Source organism: Mesocricetus auratus, unplaced genomic scaffold, assembly GCF_017639785.1.
Source record: "Mesocricetus auratus isolate SY011 unplaced genomic scaffold, BCM_Maur_2.0 Super-Scaffold_100037, whole genome shotgun sequence".
NCBI classification, from domain to species: domain Eukaryota; kingdom Metazoa; phylum Chordata; class Mammalia; order Rodentia; family Cricetidae; genus Mesocricetus; species Mesocricetus auratus.
The window spans coordinates 3,171,882-3,189,495 of record NW_024429215.1 but is presented as its reverse complement, the minus strand read 5'-3'; the positions used below and the strand labels follow the sequence as shown (position 1 = coordinate 3,189,495).

General features: G+C 37.5%; 2 protein-coding genes across 3 annotated transcripts; both read right to left on the bottom strand.

Annotated features, from left to right (window-relative positions):
* Window positions 1-249: 249 nt before the first annotated feature.
* Window positions 250-665, bottom strand: LOC121135349 (non-histone chromosomal protein HMG-17-like). The gene has a single exon (XM_040733923.1). The coding sequence runs from the start codon at window positions 648-650 to the stop codon at window positions 378-380; it is 273 nt and encodes a 90-aa protein (XP_040589857.1). The 5' UTR covers window positions 651-665; the 3' UTR covers window positions 250-377.
* A 15,255-nt stretch (window positions 666-15,920) lies between these two features.
* On the bottom strand, window positions 15,921-16,454 carry LOC121135346 (NADH dehydrogenase [ubiquinone] 1 beta subcomplex subunit 5, mitochondrial-like). Of its 2 annotated transcripts, XM_040733921.1 has the most exons (2): window positions 16,333-16,454; window positions 15,921-16,212 (listed from the first exon to the last, which is right to left on the bottom strand). In XM_040733921.1, exons 1-2 carry the CDS (start codon window positions 16,452-16,454, stop codon window positions 15,921-15,923), a joined length of 414 nt encoding a protein of 137 aa, XP_040589855.1. The 2 variants fall into 2 exon arrangements, with proteins under 2 accessions (XP_040589855.1, XP_040589854.1); XM_040733920.1 differs by having other exon boundaries at window positions 15,921-16,454.
* Window positions 16,455-17,614: the final 1,160 nt, after the last annotated feature.

The following is a 17,614-nucleotide window of genomic DNA, read 5'->3' as shown; positions in this document are numbered from 1 at the left end:
AAAGGAGTTAAGTCTATGTTGATGGTACAGGGGGAAGAGGTTATAAAAATGAATTTAGAGTTTTCCCACACAAGGTATTCTGTGTCATGGTGGCGACATATGTCAACACCAGGATGTCTCTCCTAGGCCAAGAGGAGACTTTCTAAATTGTCAGGGAAGATGTTTTCCATCACTATTATCAATCCAGCTTGGGAGACATTTTGTTAGTGACACATGTTCCTTTCCCCCCCAAAACAATGAAGTGTTCTGTGTGCTAACAACATAGCTTTAAAAAAAAAAGTAAAACAAAATTTTGCATTTTAATAAAACTTGATAAAAATAGTATTTCAAACTGTACAGTCACCAGAAGTACACAGTTATCAAAAATGCACACACTTTTACTTGGCATCTCCAGCACCTTCAGCTTTTTGTGCCTGGTCTCTTTTGGCATCTCCATTTTCTGCAGGATTATTTGCATCCTTGCCAGCATCTGCTTTCCCCTTCTTCCCCTTGGGTACCTTCTCTCCCTTCTTTGCAGGGGCCTTTTTAGGCTTGGGCTCTGGCTTTGGAGAAGCAGGTTTAGCAGACAACCTTGCAGATCTTTTCTGTGGCTTGTCTTTCACCTTGGCTTTATCTCCTTTAGTAACCCCTTCAGCCTTTCTTTTGGGCATGATGGCAGCAGGGGATTTAGGCACTGTATGAGGGGATGCAGCAGTGCACGGGTTTGGTCAGTCCAGGGGTCGTTCTCTCTGCTTCTTCCTCTTTTTTTTTCTGAGAGAGGGTTTCTCTGTGAACAGTCCCAGTTGTCCTAGAACTCACTTTATAGACCAGGCTGTCCTTAAACTCACTGAGATATGCTTTACTATACCAACTTCTGGGATTAAAGAAGCCACTACTGCCTGGCTCAGCTGTCTTATACAGCAGAGTCCAACTTCCTCAGTGATATTGTCATGCTCTTTGGAAGAACCTTCCCACATCAATCACAAAGTGACACAATCTCTCAGAGTCACTGACACTTGCACTTGTGTTCTGATCAATTTATCACCCGAGTCTCCATCAGATGACTCTGGTTTATGTCATGTTAAGTGTTGAAGCAAACTTCACTGGGAAATAGGGACAAACAGAATCTAACACCCCTGGTGTTCCTGATTGCTAGGCTTGCCTAGAGTGCCACAACAGCTAGGGTTACACATTTGGGCTTAAAAATATTAGCATGTCCACTAGATGATGTACAGAGATAAGATCACTAAGGCAGGACAGGTCTTCTCAGGTCTGTTCTTCCATCCTAGGTGCAGACATGGCTCTAGTCTGGGAAATCTGTGTCTTGGTAGAATGTCACCCAGTCTGGACAGCAGTTCCTGTTCCTCTTCTAAGATAAGGTGTCCCTAGTGCTTTACTCCATTATAGTCAATCTTTCCCTAATAGCTCATAAGTCCTACAGTCAAACATAAGCAACATTAACACAGTAAGAATAGTTATAGAAAAAAGAATTAGAACATAATAAAGTGTCTATGGAAGGGCTTAGAGGAGGTAAAGAGATGACAGAAATGATATCATTATAATTCTCCACAATTATTAGAAAAAGTTGAAACAGCCTTCATGGCCATAAGATCAGAGCTTAGGGATTCATATTAAAGCACACCAAGTAGTAGTCACAACTTTTCTCTTAGGTTGTACATTTTAAACAAGTAACATTAAATGTTTTTTATTTGTTTGTTTTGCTTTTAGGGAGTGTCACACCATGTTATCCAGCTCTAGTGCAACTGATGCAATTTGTCACAGGATAAATTTAATTCTTTGTCCAGATTCTTGATTCCCTGCTCTGTGGATGCAAGAAATGACCATTCAGAACATTTACTAATGATCTAAAACTGATGTCTTCACTGTTTGTTTCTAATGTGAGCTACACTCAAAGGAGGAAAGTTTTCCTGCTCCTCCTTGCCCATCCCTTTCTGTGCTGTGACTCCACCTGCTTTAAAGTTGATCAGTGAACTCAGTTTTTACACAGGTCCCTCTTCATTTGTAAGTTTGCAATAAAATCCAGAGAAGTTGGAAGACACTCATTTACTGGTCTGTTTTTCCTTCTCAATGACCAGATGAGGCCTAGATTTGAAGAAGCTTCAAGACATTCTTTGCAGCACTGGGCAGCAAAAATAGGTTTAGATGTTCAAACCAGTTCTCAACTTCATAGGGTGAGGCAACCCTCCAAAACAGGACACATTGCTCTAAGCATAAATAATCAATAGCATGTGATATGAATGGAAATATATTCTTAATGACCTGGAAGCAATAGGCAATAGAAAGAAAAAAGAGATCAGAGCAGTGATGAATAAAGAAAATCCAATTTTAATAGTGAAACAAATCATAGTTTTTAAAAAGATAAATATAATTTAAAAAACACAGCTTTTCTCGTAAAAAGGAGAAAACAATTCCCCAATAGAGGAAATGACATGAATAGGATCTGATTTTACCATGTCACTTTGTGCAATGCTACCTGCTTAGATCTGTGACATGACACACACAGCTAACCCTGATGGATTTAACCATAACAACCAGTATTGAATATGTCTACATAGGAGAGTTTCCTTGTTGCAAATTCTGTATTCATTGACTCCAGCTAACCTTCCCAAATTGTACACCCAAAGCTGGCCCTCATTCACTCACATGACATGGATCAGCACATGCTGGGAAATTATAAAATCAGTTATCCTGTACCAATCAGTTTCTATTTCATAATGGTGGCTCAAGCTGTTGTTTTCCTACCATGTTTCCCACCACAATATATACAATAAAACATCCCTCCTATTCTGGTCTGAAAGTAGCAGTCATGCTCCACACCCAAATCCTTTTCCTGTTATCAAAATGGACAGTTGACTACATGACTCAAATTTGTAATTTGTAAGCCTACTGGTGGTTCTGGTGGTTGAGTTTTTTAATGTAACCTTTTTTTCCTTAATCAGAAGAAGAAGGTCATTGTCTTGGGGCACAATGAAGTGGGATTTAAGCTACCTGATCCCATATAAAAATGCTTGCATTAGAAAACTTTTCTACAAGGCTGGGGGTATTGCTCTTCTACAATTAATGTGGCTTTTAAAGGATGAATCATACTAACCCCTTAAAAGTTTAAATCTTTTTTATTGACAGCATGTATCCACTGGTAGTCAATGTGAAAAGAGGAGCCAGTCTGGCAAAGATTTTGCATTCAACATAAGCTGTTGCAATTGAAGAAAAGCAGCACTCAATAGGAAGATGCCATGTGACAACCAGGTGGGATTTTTATTAGGGAAATGGATCATAAAAATGGGACAGGGAGGGGAGAAACCAAACTTCAGGGACAGGAGCTGAAGGAGAGAGGAAAGAGTGACAGAGACAGACATACAGAGGAAGAGAGAGAGAGAGTAGAGAGAGGCGAGGGGAGCAGACAAACAGAGGGAGAGAAAGAGAGAGGAGAGTAGGAAATGGTCAGGGCCTTTTTATGTTTTTTTTTGAGACAGGATTTCTCTGTATTGTTTTGGAGGCTGTCCTGTAACTTGCTGTGTAGACTAGGATGTCCTGGAACTCACAGAGATCTGCCTGCCTCTGCCTCCCGGGTGATGGGTTTAAAGGCATGTGACACCAATGCCTGGCTAGCTCAGGGTCCTTTTAAAAGGAACATAGTGAATATAAAGAAGTGGCCCTCTTAGTGGCTGCAGCTGAAGACATATCCTCTCAGAACCCCAAGGAGAGTCCTATACAGATGGGAGAATACTAGCAGATGTGATCCTTAAGTCTCCTTTAGCTTTGACCTGAGGTTATACTTTGGAAATTTTAAATATGTATAGGAAAATGCGAGTCTAACCACTTAGCCTGATGAAGATTCATAGATTCATAGATTTTGTATTATGACATAACTATAAATATATCATAATATATTAATTAAAAGTTAAATTATGATGTATGCTGTAAAAGGTATATTTAAAAGATATGTCAGTAGAAAATTCCTCACACATAAAAACACACAGAACACAAACACAAAAAAAATGGAAACACACCTATTCACACTGTGAATGATGTTCTTAAATCAATAGCAATTCTGAGCAATTCTGAGCAATTCTTTCCTCAGAATCAGGCTTCTATTCCTCTGTGCAAGATCACTCAGAGGACGGCCACATCTACTTGTATGAAAGACCAGAAAGAATTTAATTTAACTAGTCATGACTGTTTTCTGTCTCAAGGTTATGAGATTAATATACAGAATTTCATTTTGAAGCTTCATTTCAGGTATATTTGTGTTGCTCACATTGGTATGTCTGCAGTACCTCCAGAGGCCAGAAAAGGGAAACAGATACCTTAGAACTGAAGTTACAGGAGATGGATAGCAGCCATGGTTTGTAGCAATATAACCTATACCCAATGCAACAATACCCAGTGCTCTTAATTGATAAGCTCACTATCAAGCCACATTTTCACTTTTTTATTATACATTTTATTTAAAATATATTGCATCACTTTTCCTCTTCCTTCCCAATTTCATGTCTTCTTATTTCTGTAAAGTAGGTGTGAATCAAGTATGTGCAAATAATTGAATAACAGCTGCTGAGTCCTTCTCTGTTGGTTGTATGTGATGATGTCAGGATTGAACTTGCTGTTTTGGATAGAAAGATAGGGAGATAATTCCTGTCTGACAGTATTTGGAATAGTGAGGAAGACATGAAACAATTAACCCATCCTGGGATCCTAACAGTTATGGATAGAAGGCAAATAACATGCACACCTATGTAATATAACTAAGCAATATATTGGAAGTTTCCCATCTCTTAAAGCCTCCCCAAACCTTAGCTCCAGCTCCCCTAGGATGGTCAGACAAGGCATAAATCTTGCTGCAGTAAACAATTCTTATCTGGAGGAATCAGTCTTTTCCCACAATGGAATTCCGAGGGAATTTAGAATTTCATAGCATCTACAATTGCACTAGAAGTTAGTCCAAGACAGAGCTATAAATGTCACTTAGAATACCTTTATTCCTGTGAATAAGGCAGGTACCAGGTATTTCTGGGAAGGAAACTAAGGAGCATTAGGGTCCCAGGGGCATGCAAGCTGCCTGACCCATATAAGAAAGATTGTCTTATATGGGGGGTTGCAGGGTACGGTTACTGACACTTGAGTTGCCAAAAATTAAAAAATAGAAAAACTGGAAGGGGTTGATCAACAGGAGATGAGAAGGAATAAACCAGTTTATAGCAGGTTTTTCTCAGTTACAAATGAAGAAAGCTCTCTGGCATTTGATCCATATGCCTTCAAAACATAATCTCCCTCCCAAGAAATTCTGCCAATGTCCCCAGCTCTTCTTAAATACCTTATGATCTAAGCATCAGAGTGACTTCAATCTCAGGATCTCTTCAAAATCTGGATGTCATCTATAGTCACCACCATTCAGAGCTCCAAAGGGAATGTTTTGCAGGCATCAGGGAAGCAGAATATGAGCACATTCAGACCAGTCAGACTCCATGCCTGCAAGTTTCCATTCCCTCCTCACACGAGGTATAAACTCATACAGGAGTGAATCTTACATGTGAGCTTAGGGGCTTCTGTTGATGCCTATTTACCACATGGGAGACAAATTCACTCCTCTGGTTTTGTTTAGTCTCCCATCTTTCAAAGACTTTTATTTTCAGCTTCTCTCCTAATAATTTAATTTGTACTTTTCCCTCATTTTGAGGAGAATTGGGCTTGGGAAATGACATAAGCTCCAAGTCTATGTTAGTTTCTGATACAATCAATCATATATTCATTCTGAAGCATCAGGGCTGAAATAAGGATGAAGTTAGATCAGCCAATCACACTTATTGCTAATAACATGTTTATGTGTATGAATATAAGGCTCAGTACTGATAAAACTGGCTGCTAATCCACTGGGAATGGTTTCAGTCCCCCAACCAACATCTCTGCCAGACAAAAGAAAATACTCTTTTTAATACACACATCAGGTATTTAATATTTATTATTATTATCTACTATCAAGCTGATTAACATCAACATTTATAAATTATGATGAGAAAACAATACATATTGGGAGTATATCATGTACATTTGGACTTCTACTCAGGAGTCAGTCACATTAGTGACATCCAAGCCAGGCTGAATTATCAACAAGAAATTCTGAAGGGTATTTGTGAAAAATATGAAAAGCAAAACAAGAAACAGAAAACCACCATACTTTCAGGGATATCCTTATTTGAAAAGTATGATCAGACACTGCCCAATATTAAAAACAAACAAAATAAAGGGACACTTAGATGATGGTCATTCTGTACATTACAGCAGAAAAATACCTATCTCTAAGTAAAAGTACAAAATGAACACAAGTCACAGAAATAATATAAGGACAACAAGTATTCACATTCCTAAACTCATAAGGCTATTCTGCAGTGTGAGCTTGTTGGTATATTGTCAATGAAATTGGGAAACAAATCACTTGTACACTTGCATCAAATTCAACAATCATTCTCAAAGTGGGGAATAGTACATAACTTTTAAATATTCTGTAAGAGAGGTATGTTATGTCTTCCTTATCACGTTGCTCACATGCTGTATATCCTGACTAATACATGATATATTTAGTAAAGGATAGATTTTGAAGAAGAGACTTCAACCTTAAATTCAGTTTTACTTTCTCTTCCTTAAAGTCATGTGCTAGGGAGATTAAGATTTCTCTACAATAACTGCCCCTTTACTCTTGACAAAATTGCCCTGTCACTGAACTTAGAAGAGCAACTACAAGTACATGAGTAACACTAGCATTTCTATAGAGTATTTGCTATATAGAAAGATTGGAGATATATTTATCACGTCAGCTAGGTGTACACATTAAGTAATAGAGATTGTATGAAAAAAATGGACTTACAATTCAAGAAGATAGCTGTCATGGTGCAATGATTCAAGTGCTAATATCTCACAAGGCATTGTTTCCTTGTCTTCTTTCTTATTATAATGACTTGCAAATGCAGTTCACCTACCTGAAGTTGAGGAATATGGTGGTTATAATTTAATAAATATCAATGCACTTTAAGCTGTGCTTTTTTACACTGTTGAATCTGTTTCATAAATGCAGAACACATTACAGTTTCCTCAGAAGCACATTTCTCTCAGCTCATACATGAAAGTTACCTTTCAGGTTTTTTAGAACTTGCAGAATGTTCTTCAATAGTATGGTCTCCCAAAATGTATTCTAAAATATAGTACCAATAAATACATATTATATTATTGAAAATGTGCAAAATTTAAGTTACTGTCTTCAGTGAACCTTAGAACTTTTACTGATTTATTTAACACATGATTTTTCTCTCTCTCAGTCCAACTTATGAAGGAACAGTTGTCTTTTATTTTAAAATATGAATGAAAATATACTCTTACCTATCTCAGTGAGGTTCTTGTATGTCTCCAGCATCACATCTTTTAGAGATTCTTCTCAGAACTATCCATCAAAGTCCACTCTTCCCAACTGAAGATGATATGCACATCATCATAAGTCATTGCATTCTAAAATATCACATACATGTGTGCAACTGGAAGCATGATTCTGACAATATTATAAACTAATATTTATATAAAACATTATTTTAGGATGTGTTACTTTTATGCTATGGAACATTTATAAAAACAACATATATATCCCCCTTTGGAAACAAGAGGCCCTGCATTTGTTTCAGGTTGATATAGTTATGGATTGTGGAAGGGAGACCTCTTGAACCTGAGGCCATATATATCAACTAAAGTTACTAATGGTCTTCACAGGATTTACCCTAAATCACAATTTACAATTGCCACAAAGAACATAAAATACCACTTGGGTTAATGCTAACCAAACAAGTGAAAGACATGTATAGCAAGCACTTTGGGTCTTTCAAGAAAAAAATTAAAGAAGATTCCAGAAAATGGAAAGATCTCCAATGCTCTTGGATTGGTAGGATCAAGAGATTAAATACGAGAGTTTTGTCAAAGGAAATCTACAGATTCAATGCAATCTCCATCAAAATCCCAGTAAAATTCTTTCCACACCTTGAAAGAAAAATTCTCAACTTTATATGTAAAAACAAAGACCCAGGATAGTCAAAACAATCCTGTATAATAAAGGAACATGTGGAGGCATCACTATCCCTGACTTCAAGCTCTACTATAGAGACAGAGTTATTCAAATAGCTTGGTATTGGCACAAAAACAGACAGGTAGACCAATGGAATCAAATTGAAAATTCTGATATGGACCCATACATCTATGGACACTTGATTTTCAACAAAGAAGCTAAAATTATACATTGGAAAAAAGAAAGCATCTTCAACAAATGATTCTGGCACAGCTGAATGTTGGCATGTAGCAGACTGCAGATAGATTCATGTCTATCACCATGCACAAAACTTAAGTCTAAATGGATCAAAGATCTCAACTTAAATCCAGCCACAGTTAACCTCTTAGATGACAAAGTAGGTGGGACTCTTGGACAAATTGGTAAAGGAGATTGCTTCCTGAACATAATACCAGTAGCACAGATATTTGACAGGATATACATATCAGGTAATGTTACTGATCGTGTTCACAGGACATGACCATAATCTCAAATTTTCTGAGGGACCCTTTAAGGATTCCTCCATCCATAGACAGCAGGAAGAGTCATGAGAACATTACTCTCACATTCCCAAATGTTGGAGAGTGGGAGGCATTTGATTATTTGATGGCTAATGGATGATTTCTTTATTCAAGGAAATATAAGAATAAAAGTTATAAGGATAAAGGGATAGGGTATTGAATGTACTATAACTTAAAAACAATTATTAACCTCAAGTATTCTTTATATTAAGTTAATTTTTGTTAAAACCACTGTATACATATATCTACTCTTGCTTAAAGATTTTTTGTATATTTACACAAATTAAAGTTTTTTTAAAACATAGTGCATTTATGTTTACACTCATGTGTATTGAGAATGTCATAAGTAATTGAAAATTTTATTTCAGTTATTTCATCCATAAAGATAATTGAGGGTATCTCTAAGGAAAATTTCTATTCCAGTCTGAAATGCAACAAAGTAATGATTTCCTGTATTTCAAACAATAATGAACTTAACAATAATGGCTACAGTATTAAGTGGACCCTCGATAGGTGAACTTTGAATTTGTGTTGTTTTGTTCCTAATGCAGGAAAATAATAATGGAGCAGCCCATTCTATGCTAGTCATTGGATGCTTCTATAGTTTTTCAAAGGAAATACTTGTGATATATGTATCTCCATCACTCACTGAAAAACTCTCAACTTCACAAGCTCTCTCAGTTTTCTTGTATAAGATCTGAAATCATTTAATGAATTTGTTTTGAAGATTTCACCTAACTGCTACATTAACAGATTTTGTGTGTTAATTATCATTCCACTACCCTCTTCAAGGGCAACAGATTTTGTCAACCCTAAATTTTGAAGAGTATGCACCTGCTCATTATTATTATTATTTGATAGCATTATTTATGGAGGATTTATAAATAATGTTCATAAAGCTATATGATAGCCTTAAATAACGTTATATATTTATATACTTCTGCTGAAGCTAGACACTGCAATTAAAATTACCCACTCAGTTCCTCTACATTTAAAGCTTAAATAACTCCTACCTCTTGATTTTAATTTTTAAATATTTATCTATTTATTTGTACCTGACAGCTGTACAACAAATACCTCAAAGTAATAACAATATGGATTTCACTCATGTCTAAGAATGGTGAACATTTCTGCAAGTGTTTCTCAGTCATTTTAGAATCCTCTACTGAACATTCTATATAGAGATGTATTCCACTAAAATCTGAATATTTGTTTTGTTGTTGTCTGCTTTCTTCTGTTGCTTATTATTCTGAGTGAGGCAACCTAGAAGCACATGGACATACATGGAAATCTCACTTATAAGTGGATACAAGCCATTAAATAAAATAAATTCCCAGTGATCACAGTTAATCACAGTAAAATCCATACATGCAGAGAGGCTAAGTAACAAGAACAGCTCTAGGGGAATGTATTGATATCTTCCTTTTACACGTAAAGCTTGTGTGAAGAGCAAAGATAGAGCTTGATACTAGCTAATCATAGAAGTCTATACAGACAGACAGGAAGTGAGATGTCGGGCAGAAACAGGAAGTTACATGGCTGCACAGAGATGGCTAGGCAGAGAGGATACAGGCAGACAGAAAGAGAAACTCGCTCTTTTCCACTGGGAAACTATTGAGGTAAAGGTGGCTTTGCCTTGATCCTTCTCACTTACCTCATCATTTTCCTCTATATATGACCCCAGGTTTTATTATTTAAACCAAATAAGGACTCCATTTACAGTGGGATACATGGATGTCCCTCAGAACAAAAAAATGAGATTTTGTGTGTACACTGGAGGCTGGTGGGGATATGAGCAGAGATCAGGTGAGTAAGGAAGGTATAGTACATTCAAGAGATGACTGAATGGGGGAGTTCTTAACAGGGTTTGTGGAAACAGTGCAATGAGAATTTCCCATGTCCTATAAGGGTGAACTTAGTGAGGACTCCTACTAATCAGGAATACAGATGCTGAACCAGACATCTGATGTAACCACATAAGGCTTCCAGTGGTTGGACTGGGACACAAAGCAGCCACAAAATTTTAGTACCATGCTTGTCCTGCCTGCAATATATGCTGGGGCAATGGTTGCTCAGAGCTTCTGTGATGATCAATAAATGACTGCTCTAACTTGAAGTTGTAGCTATAAGAGAAAACTATGCCTGATAGAACCTAAATGGTGAAGATGTCAGAACTTGAATGCTTAGAGAAGAAGGGTAGAAGAAAATAAAATTGACCATGAAATAAATTGATGCAAGGATTCATAATTACATTCTACAAAAATCAAAAATTGTTGTTCAGCCAAGTTGTCATCAGAGAGGCGTCTCCTAGCATCTAATAGGAACACATGCCGAGATCCCTACCCAAACATTAATGTGAGCTTAGGAATCCTGTGGAAGGAGGGGCTGGGGACTGTAGGATCCAGAGGGTTTGCAGGAAAAGAGGAGAAATTAGCCCACAATATGAACTGAGCAAGGCTCACAGGGGCTCAGAGAAATTAAAGTGACTCTAAGGAAGCATGGATGGCTATGTGTCAGGTCCTCTGCAAACATGTTATGTCATTTAGTTGGGTGTGTTTGTATGATTCCTACCAGTAGATCTTGTGGTGTCCCTGATACTTTTGCCTGCTCTTGGGACAATTTACTTCTACTGAGTTACCTTGGCCAGCCTTGCATAGGGATTTCACCTAATCTTATTGCACCTTGTTGTGATGTGATTGGATGATATCCCTGGGAGTACTATTCTTTCATGAAGGGAAACAGAGTAGAAGTAGATTTGGGTGAATGGAGATTAGAAAGAGGGCTGAAAAGATTGGAAGTAGGCAAAGCTAAATATTTACTCCAAGTTCATTGACCCTCATATCTTCTAACAGCCCCATAAGTACTAATTTCCAAATTCTCTTCTGACACTCAGGATAATCTCTTGACTGTCACATTTCATATAATCAAGAAACAAATAAAGGTTTTCCAACACACATAGATAGTCACAGGATATATTCCCATTTAGAATAAGAGGAATATGGCTGCATTCCAGCTTCCAACACAGGAAGACATCCCTTGTTCATGTGCATGTCACACCAGCTTGAATAACAGGTAAAGCAGGTCACCAGCCCATGAAAACTTCCACACTACCTATATTCCCAGATGCTCCCCAAAAACCTATTAGCTGTCACCCCCCAACCATGTTCCTACCAACAAATGGGATTAACATCCTCTGCTCATGTGCAGGTCAAACAAGTTAGAGAGAACAGGTAGGCAAACTGAGCCTTAGACAACCTGCTGGACCACAGTTCATGACAGCTATCTGAAATCCACATTGGCTTCTTTCCTGTGGACCTCCTCCATTCTTTCAATTATCCCCCAACACCATTTACAATCTAATTTCCTCCTCATCTCTGTGTTGTAGTCTCCAACTTTAGTGGAAACTCTGTGCTCAGATATGTGGTCACATGACCACAGAACTCATCCACTCTCTCCATGTGCCATGAATACTTTCACCAGGCTCTCTCTGCTTTTCTCTTTTTACATCCTAAAACTCTAGCAGATACTCCCTACTAGAACAAATGCCATACCTACAGAAATACTTCCAGTCTCCATATTGGTGTAAGAATCCCTGTTCAACCATAGGCCACACAGATCAGAAGATCTGAGAACAAATAAATGTCAAGAAAAATCAACATTCCAATAATGAAAAACTGAGTAATCAGCACCTAGATCCACAATCAACTGAAAGGAATATAACTGGGCACAACCAACAACCACCAGAGCAAGATGTCACTACCTGATTGAAGTTTAAGTGAATTAATCCCTAATCCCAGCACTCGGGAGGCAGAGGAAGGCGGATCTCTGTGAGTTCGAAGCTGGGCTGGACCGACAGCCTCGAAAACAATACAGAGAAACCCTGTCTCAGTAAAACCAAAAAAAAGAATGCATCGAAAGTATAACTGAAATACTGGAGAAAATTAATAAATCCCTTATTGAAAGTCAAAAATCAAACAAATAAACAGCTAATGGAAATGAAAGAATCTGTTGAAGACCTGAAAATGAAAATAGAAGCAATTAAAATTAATGACAACTGAGGAAATCTGGAAATGAAAATCTAGGTAATCAAACAGAACCTACAGAGGCAAGCCTTACCAAAAGAATACAAGAAATATAACAACAAATTTCAGACTTTGCAGGTCCACATTATGATATGGATATTTAGATCAAAGAACATGTTAAATCTAAAATTTCCTGAAATGTGACATCCAGGATATCTGCAACAAATGAAAGCATCAAAATTAAGAATGATAAGAAAAGGAGAATAAATTCAGGTCCAAGTCTCAGAAAATACTTTCAAAAAATTCATAGTCAAATTTTACTAAAATAAAAAAGGACATAGAAGTACACAGTCAACAGAATCATAGAGGCTCACAGGGGACTGCACCATTTCTGATGGGGTGTCCTTCTTTATATATGTTTCCAGTAATGGTTGTCCAATGAGTCCGGAAGATAGGTGGCACTAGGAGATAAGGAGAATTCTGGGAACAGTAGGCAGAAGGAATCCACCAGAGACAGATGTGATGTAGCTGGTAAGGGAACAACAGGTCTGGACATTCTCCAGTTTGCCAATGCCATGGAAATACATACATATATAGAAATGTGTTAGGAACTAAATCAGAGCTAGCCAATAAGAAATTCTAGCAAACAGCAAACAGTTTAATAATTAATATATTATATGTGTGCTTATTTGGGGCTGAGAAGGGTAGCAATACCTGGAAGGACAAGAAAATTAAGCAACACGTGTCCTCTGTTATTGTTGTACACCATGGTGTTTTTTGTACAACTCCTAATAGTGGAAGTGGGTGAGTGTCTCCTACTCTCACCTGCTCTTGGAATGCCTTTCCTCCTACTAGTTTGCATTTAGCCTTGATAGGAGAGTTTGATTCTTGTCAAATTGTAATTCATTATGCAGTTTTTTGTTGATATCTTTGGATATATTATCTACGCTGAAGGAAAATGGAGGTGGAGAAGACCAGGTGGAGAGGGGAGCAATGGAGAGGACTGAGATGAGTGGAGGTAGGAGAAATTGCAGATGGGACATATTTTATGAGAGAATAATAAATTTAAAAGATAAAGAAAGGAATATTGGCACAGTGGGAGAAGATTGAACCAAGGCACTAAAGCTCATCAGGGAAACCAGCAAATCCTGTAGGTCTACCATGCACAGGTAGGGTATCATTCTCAACAGCCTTAGATAGCTCTATTCCTACAAATTGTCAGACATGTCTCTCCTTTACTATTTCTTATCCTTGTGATCAGCTTTCCTTGGCAGATCTCCCATTGTTTTTGTATCTCAACATCCTATTTTCTCAAAATACAACACTGGCTTCATCCTGACAGCTTCATGCAATCAACTCTCACAGTCCATTCACTGGTTTTCAAACTCTGCCAGATTCCAACAGTGTTGAACTGAAACCACAAGGGAAGAATCTATGACCTATAACTTTTGGACCAGTTTCCACTTTTCTCTTTATTCCATTCCTTCTCAAATACTTTGTTCCAACTTATTCCTTATGAAGTATGTATGGATGCGTATGCTGATATATGCAGACAACTCCTTTAATGTGTTGATTGTTGGTTTTATGTGAATGGTTGCAGGTCTGATGTAATAGAGAGCACTAAGGATTACATATTACTGATGCAGAGTGATACTCATTCTTGTATTTCAAAAAGCTCGATGAAATGTGCTTCATTAGGAGGCCTTATAGATGTCCAGGAATTGATTTCCAGGTGATTTCCATTTTGAACAGCAAACAGGGAATTGCATTAGTCTCCATCTATTAAGTGGATAAAATAATCTGATTCAAAGTAATTTGGGGAGAAATATTCATTTGATTCAAAACCTTAAGGCATACCCCTATCAAACAACATGTTCCCTCCATAGAATCCAAAGTCACATGTTTATCATAATATAAAATGTTTTCAAATTATGAAATCTTATAGCATTTAAAACTCCAACATTTAAATTGTCTACACTATCTTAAGTGTACATTATGTGAAAAAGGTAAGTAACTGCCCACTATTATCAAAAACGGAAGAACAAGGAATATCAACTAACCAATCACATTTAAGGCAATGAATTCAGGAATCTATGATCCTGTTTTTAATATTATTCTGGACCCTCATGGAATAGAAAAATTCCATGTTTCAGACTGTGCCATCCCTAGCACAAGGAGCTTTTCTAGCATGACTATATTATTCTACACATAGTTGTCCTTGGTTATCCTGTGGTTCCAGAATCTACCACAACTTCAGGTGTCCACTGCAAGGAGTGTTCTCTCAGGCCCTCTCTGAAGGTGTTTCAAATCTGTTACAGTCTTCAACACTCTATGAGCCCTTCAATCTTGTATTGCCACTCAAGACATTAAGGGAGAAAAATCCCTGCAATCTCCAAAACAGTCTGGGTTATAACCAGATAGCTAGCAAGGGCAATTTCTATTCCTTCACCCTAGTAAATGTTGTTCCACTATTAACATTCAACATGGTGTATTCATAGTCAAGAGCCAGAGAATGATAAATGTTGGTCCTTATTACATAATCCATTACCAATGACATGAACTGGAATGGTGCTATCATTTTTGGAAGGCGGAAAAATATTCTCATGTCAATGAACATGTCTCAGAAACATACCACAGAGAATGATATGATTTAGAAAAGCCCTCACAGTTGTGCCTGGAGAAGGGTCCCTTGACTGAATATATATCATATCTAGTTAAAAACCAATATTAAGCACCTCACAAAATTGATGTAATTTTCTGAGTATACAGAGAAAGCTTTCTTAATTTATTGATATCTCAAATACCAATGAGGCATGTTTGATGTCATACCTTTTGAGTATGGATTTACCTTTCCAGGAGGTAATCAGCCATTTTGTGAGGATTATAATGATAGAATTGTGAACCTCATATAGCAAAAGGCATAATGCAGAAGTGTTCTTTTTTTTAACTTTAAAAGTAGTTCACTGCAATTTGTTTATTTTGGAACTAACTTTTCATATGGTTATTCTGCATTTCTCATGAAAGTTAAAACTCCAAGTAGTGGCGAATAACCCCATCTGCAATGCAGCACAGATGACTACAGGTCCTGACTGTTGACAGTACCCATGAACTTCTACCTGCCAGACAAAGACTCGGCAGCTTAGCAACGGTGTCACAGATCTCCAGTTGTTATTACTACCCCGTAAATATCAACAGCACAGCTAAAAGCCCCCACGGAACTGAGCCACATGGAGAAACAGCCACAAGAGCTTGTGTGCATCAGAGTCAAAATACAGACTATTTATTCATTTCCTTCGACTAGTTGTTAGGCGTTGCTTTTGGAAAATGATCAATGAATTCCTTCTCAAGCGTTGGATATTGAAACCAGGGTCCGTCACCATGGGCACGCATCAGTCTTGGAACTTCAAACTCCTTTATCCATAATCCAGCCTTTTCAGATTCAATCTGGAGGATAGCCATGGTCTTCTCATATTTCTTTTTGGGAGAATTATAGAAAGTTCTGGCAATCAATCTTGATATTGGATGCTTGTAATACTCCCAGTGTTCTGGGATGTAGCCTTCTGGGATTTCTGCAAGTTCGGCTTCACCAATAAATATGTTTACCAGCGTTGTGCCAATTTCAACTGGAATCCCAGTCAACAAGATGTAGAATTTCAGTAACCTTAAAAAGCAATTGTCACAGAATGAAGAAGACTTGATGATGAACAGTCTCTTGCCATGGTCCCCACGTGTGAGAAGACTTCCGACCCCGAGTCTAGTGCCAGCATGCCGGCCAGACAGCGCTGTCCATGTGGCGACCGAAGCCCGCTGCAACAGGCTCATGGCCACCATGGCTACTCCTGGCAGCGGAGGAAGTCAATGCAGAAGTCTTCTGACCCCTGTTTTTACCTTATTAAATCAGAATCCCAGCCAAGTCTAAGAAGGAACTGACCTATGATCACATTGCCAAAGAGAAGGAGAGAAAGAGAAAGAGAGACAGAGACAAATAGATGTAGAAAGTGAGACATATACAAATAGAAACTCATACATAAATACAGAAAGTAGGGGACTCCCTAAGAACACATTAAAATATAACTTACAATGTTAACAAAACTGTCATATATCTTTCTATCAATTCTTCAGTGTGGTTCACCCTCACTAGATCACATTTACCAAAATACCTTCTTCCCTAATATGTGTACTACATCCATGATAACAATGTCTTTTTATTGATGTGCTTTCATGTGAGGCAAAACAGGTGATCTCTGTAAGTTCCAGGCCTAGCTAATCTGCTTCATATTGGGTTTCAGGCCACACAGGGTTAGAAATGACTGTCTCAAAACAGACTCACTCCAAAATTTTGTACTTAATAAACTTTAGAACTATGAAAATTGTTTAACAGATAAAGTACTCACCTTTCATCTATCCCTTTACTTTTTCATTCTAAATCAGTTGCTACACTACATCCCTGTAATCCAATGATTTTGATGACACATAAAATGCAGACAGAAGAAATTCTGCTAAGTCCATTTATGTGGCATAGCAACCTAGAGACCCTGTCTCCAACATGCTAACTATAAAGACAAACACCCAAAAGTGTTCTCTGATAGTTGCACACAAACCATGACACACATGCACACTTCCACACATGAAGAATCATATACATACAGACATATATATAAATAAATAATAAAATTGAAATAGGATGGTTTGGCACACACCCTTTATTTCAATACTTGGGCAACAGTGATGATCAAATTTCTGTGAATTTGGTGCCAACCTCATCTCCCTTGTGAGTTCAAGGACTGCAAACTATAAGAGAAACCCTGTCTCAAAATAAAATTTCAATTCTGATTATCATCGACTCATCCTGAAATGCTTTACCAAAATATACTGAAGTGTTCCAGTTTAATTTCAGAAGAGGTTCCGAGGTACAGGACAAATTTTTCTTAAAATCATTTTTGCTGTCTACCAGTGGTGGGTGTCAAATTATTTTCAGATATAAATATAGA

Excerpts from the sequence above, each read along its gene's own strand:
- LOC121135349 (XM_040733923.1), bottom strand. The coding sequence starts at position 650 with ATGCCCAAAAGAAAGGCTGAAGGGGTTACTAAAGGAGATAAAGCCAAG.
- LOC121135346 (XM_040733920.1), bottom strand. The coding sequence starts at position 16,454 with ATGGTGGCCATGAGCCTGTTGCAGCGGGCTTCGGTCGCCACATGGACA.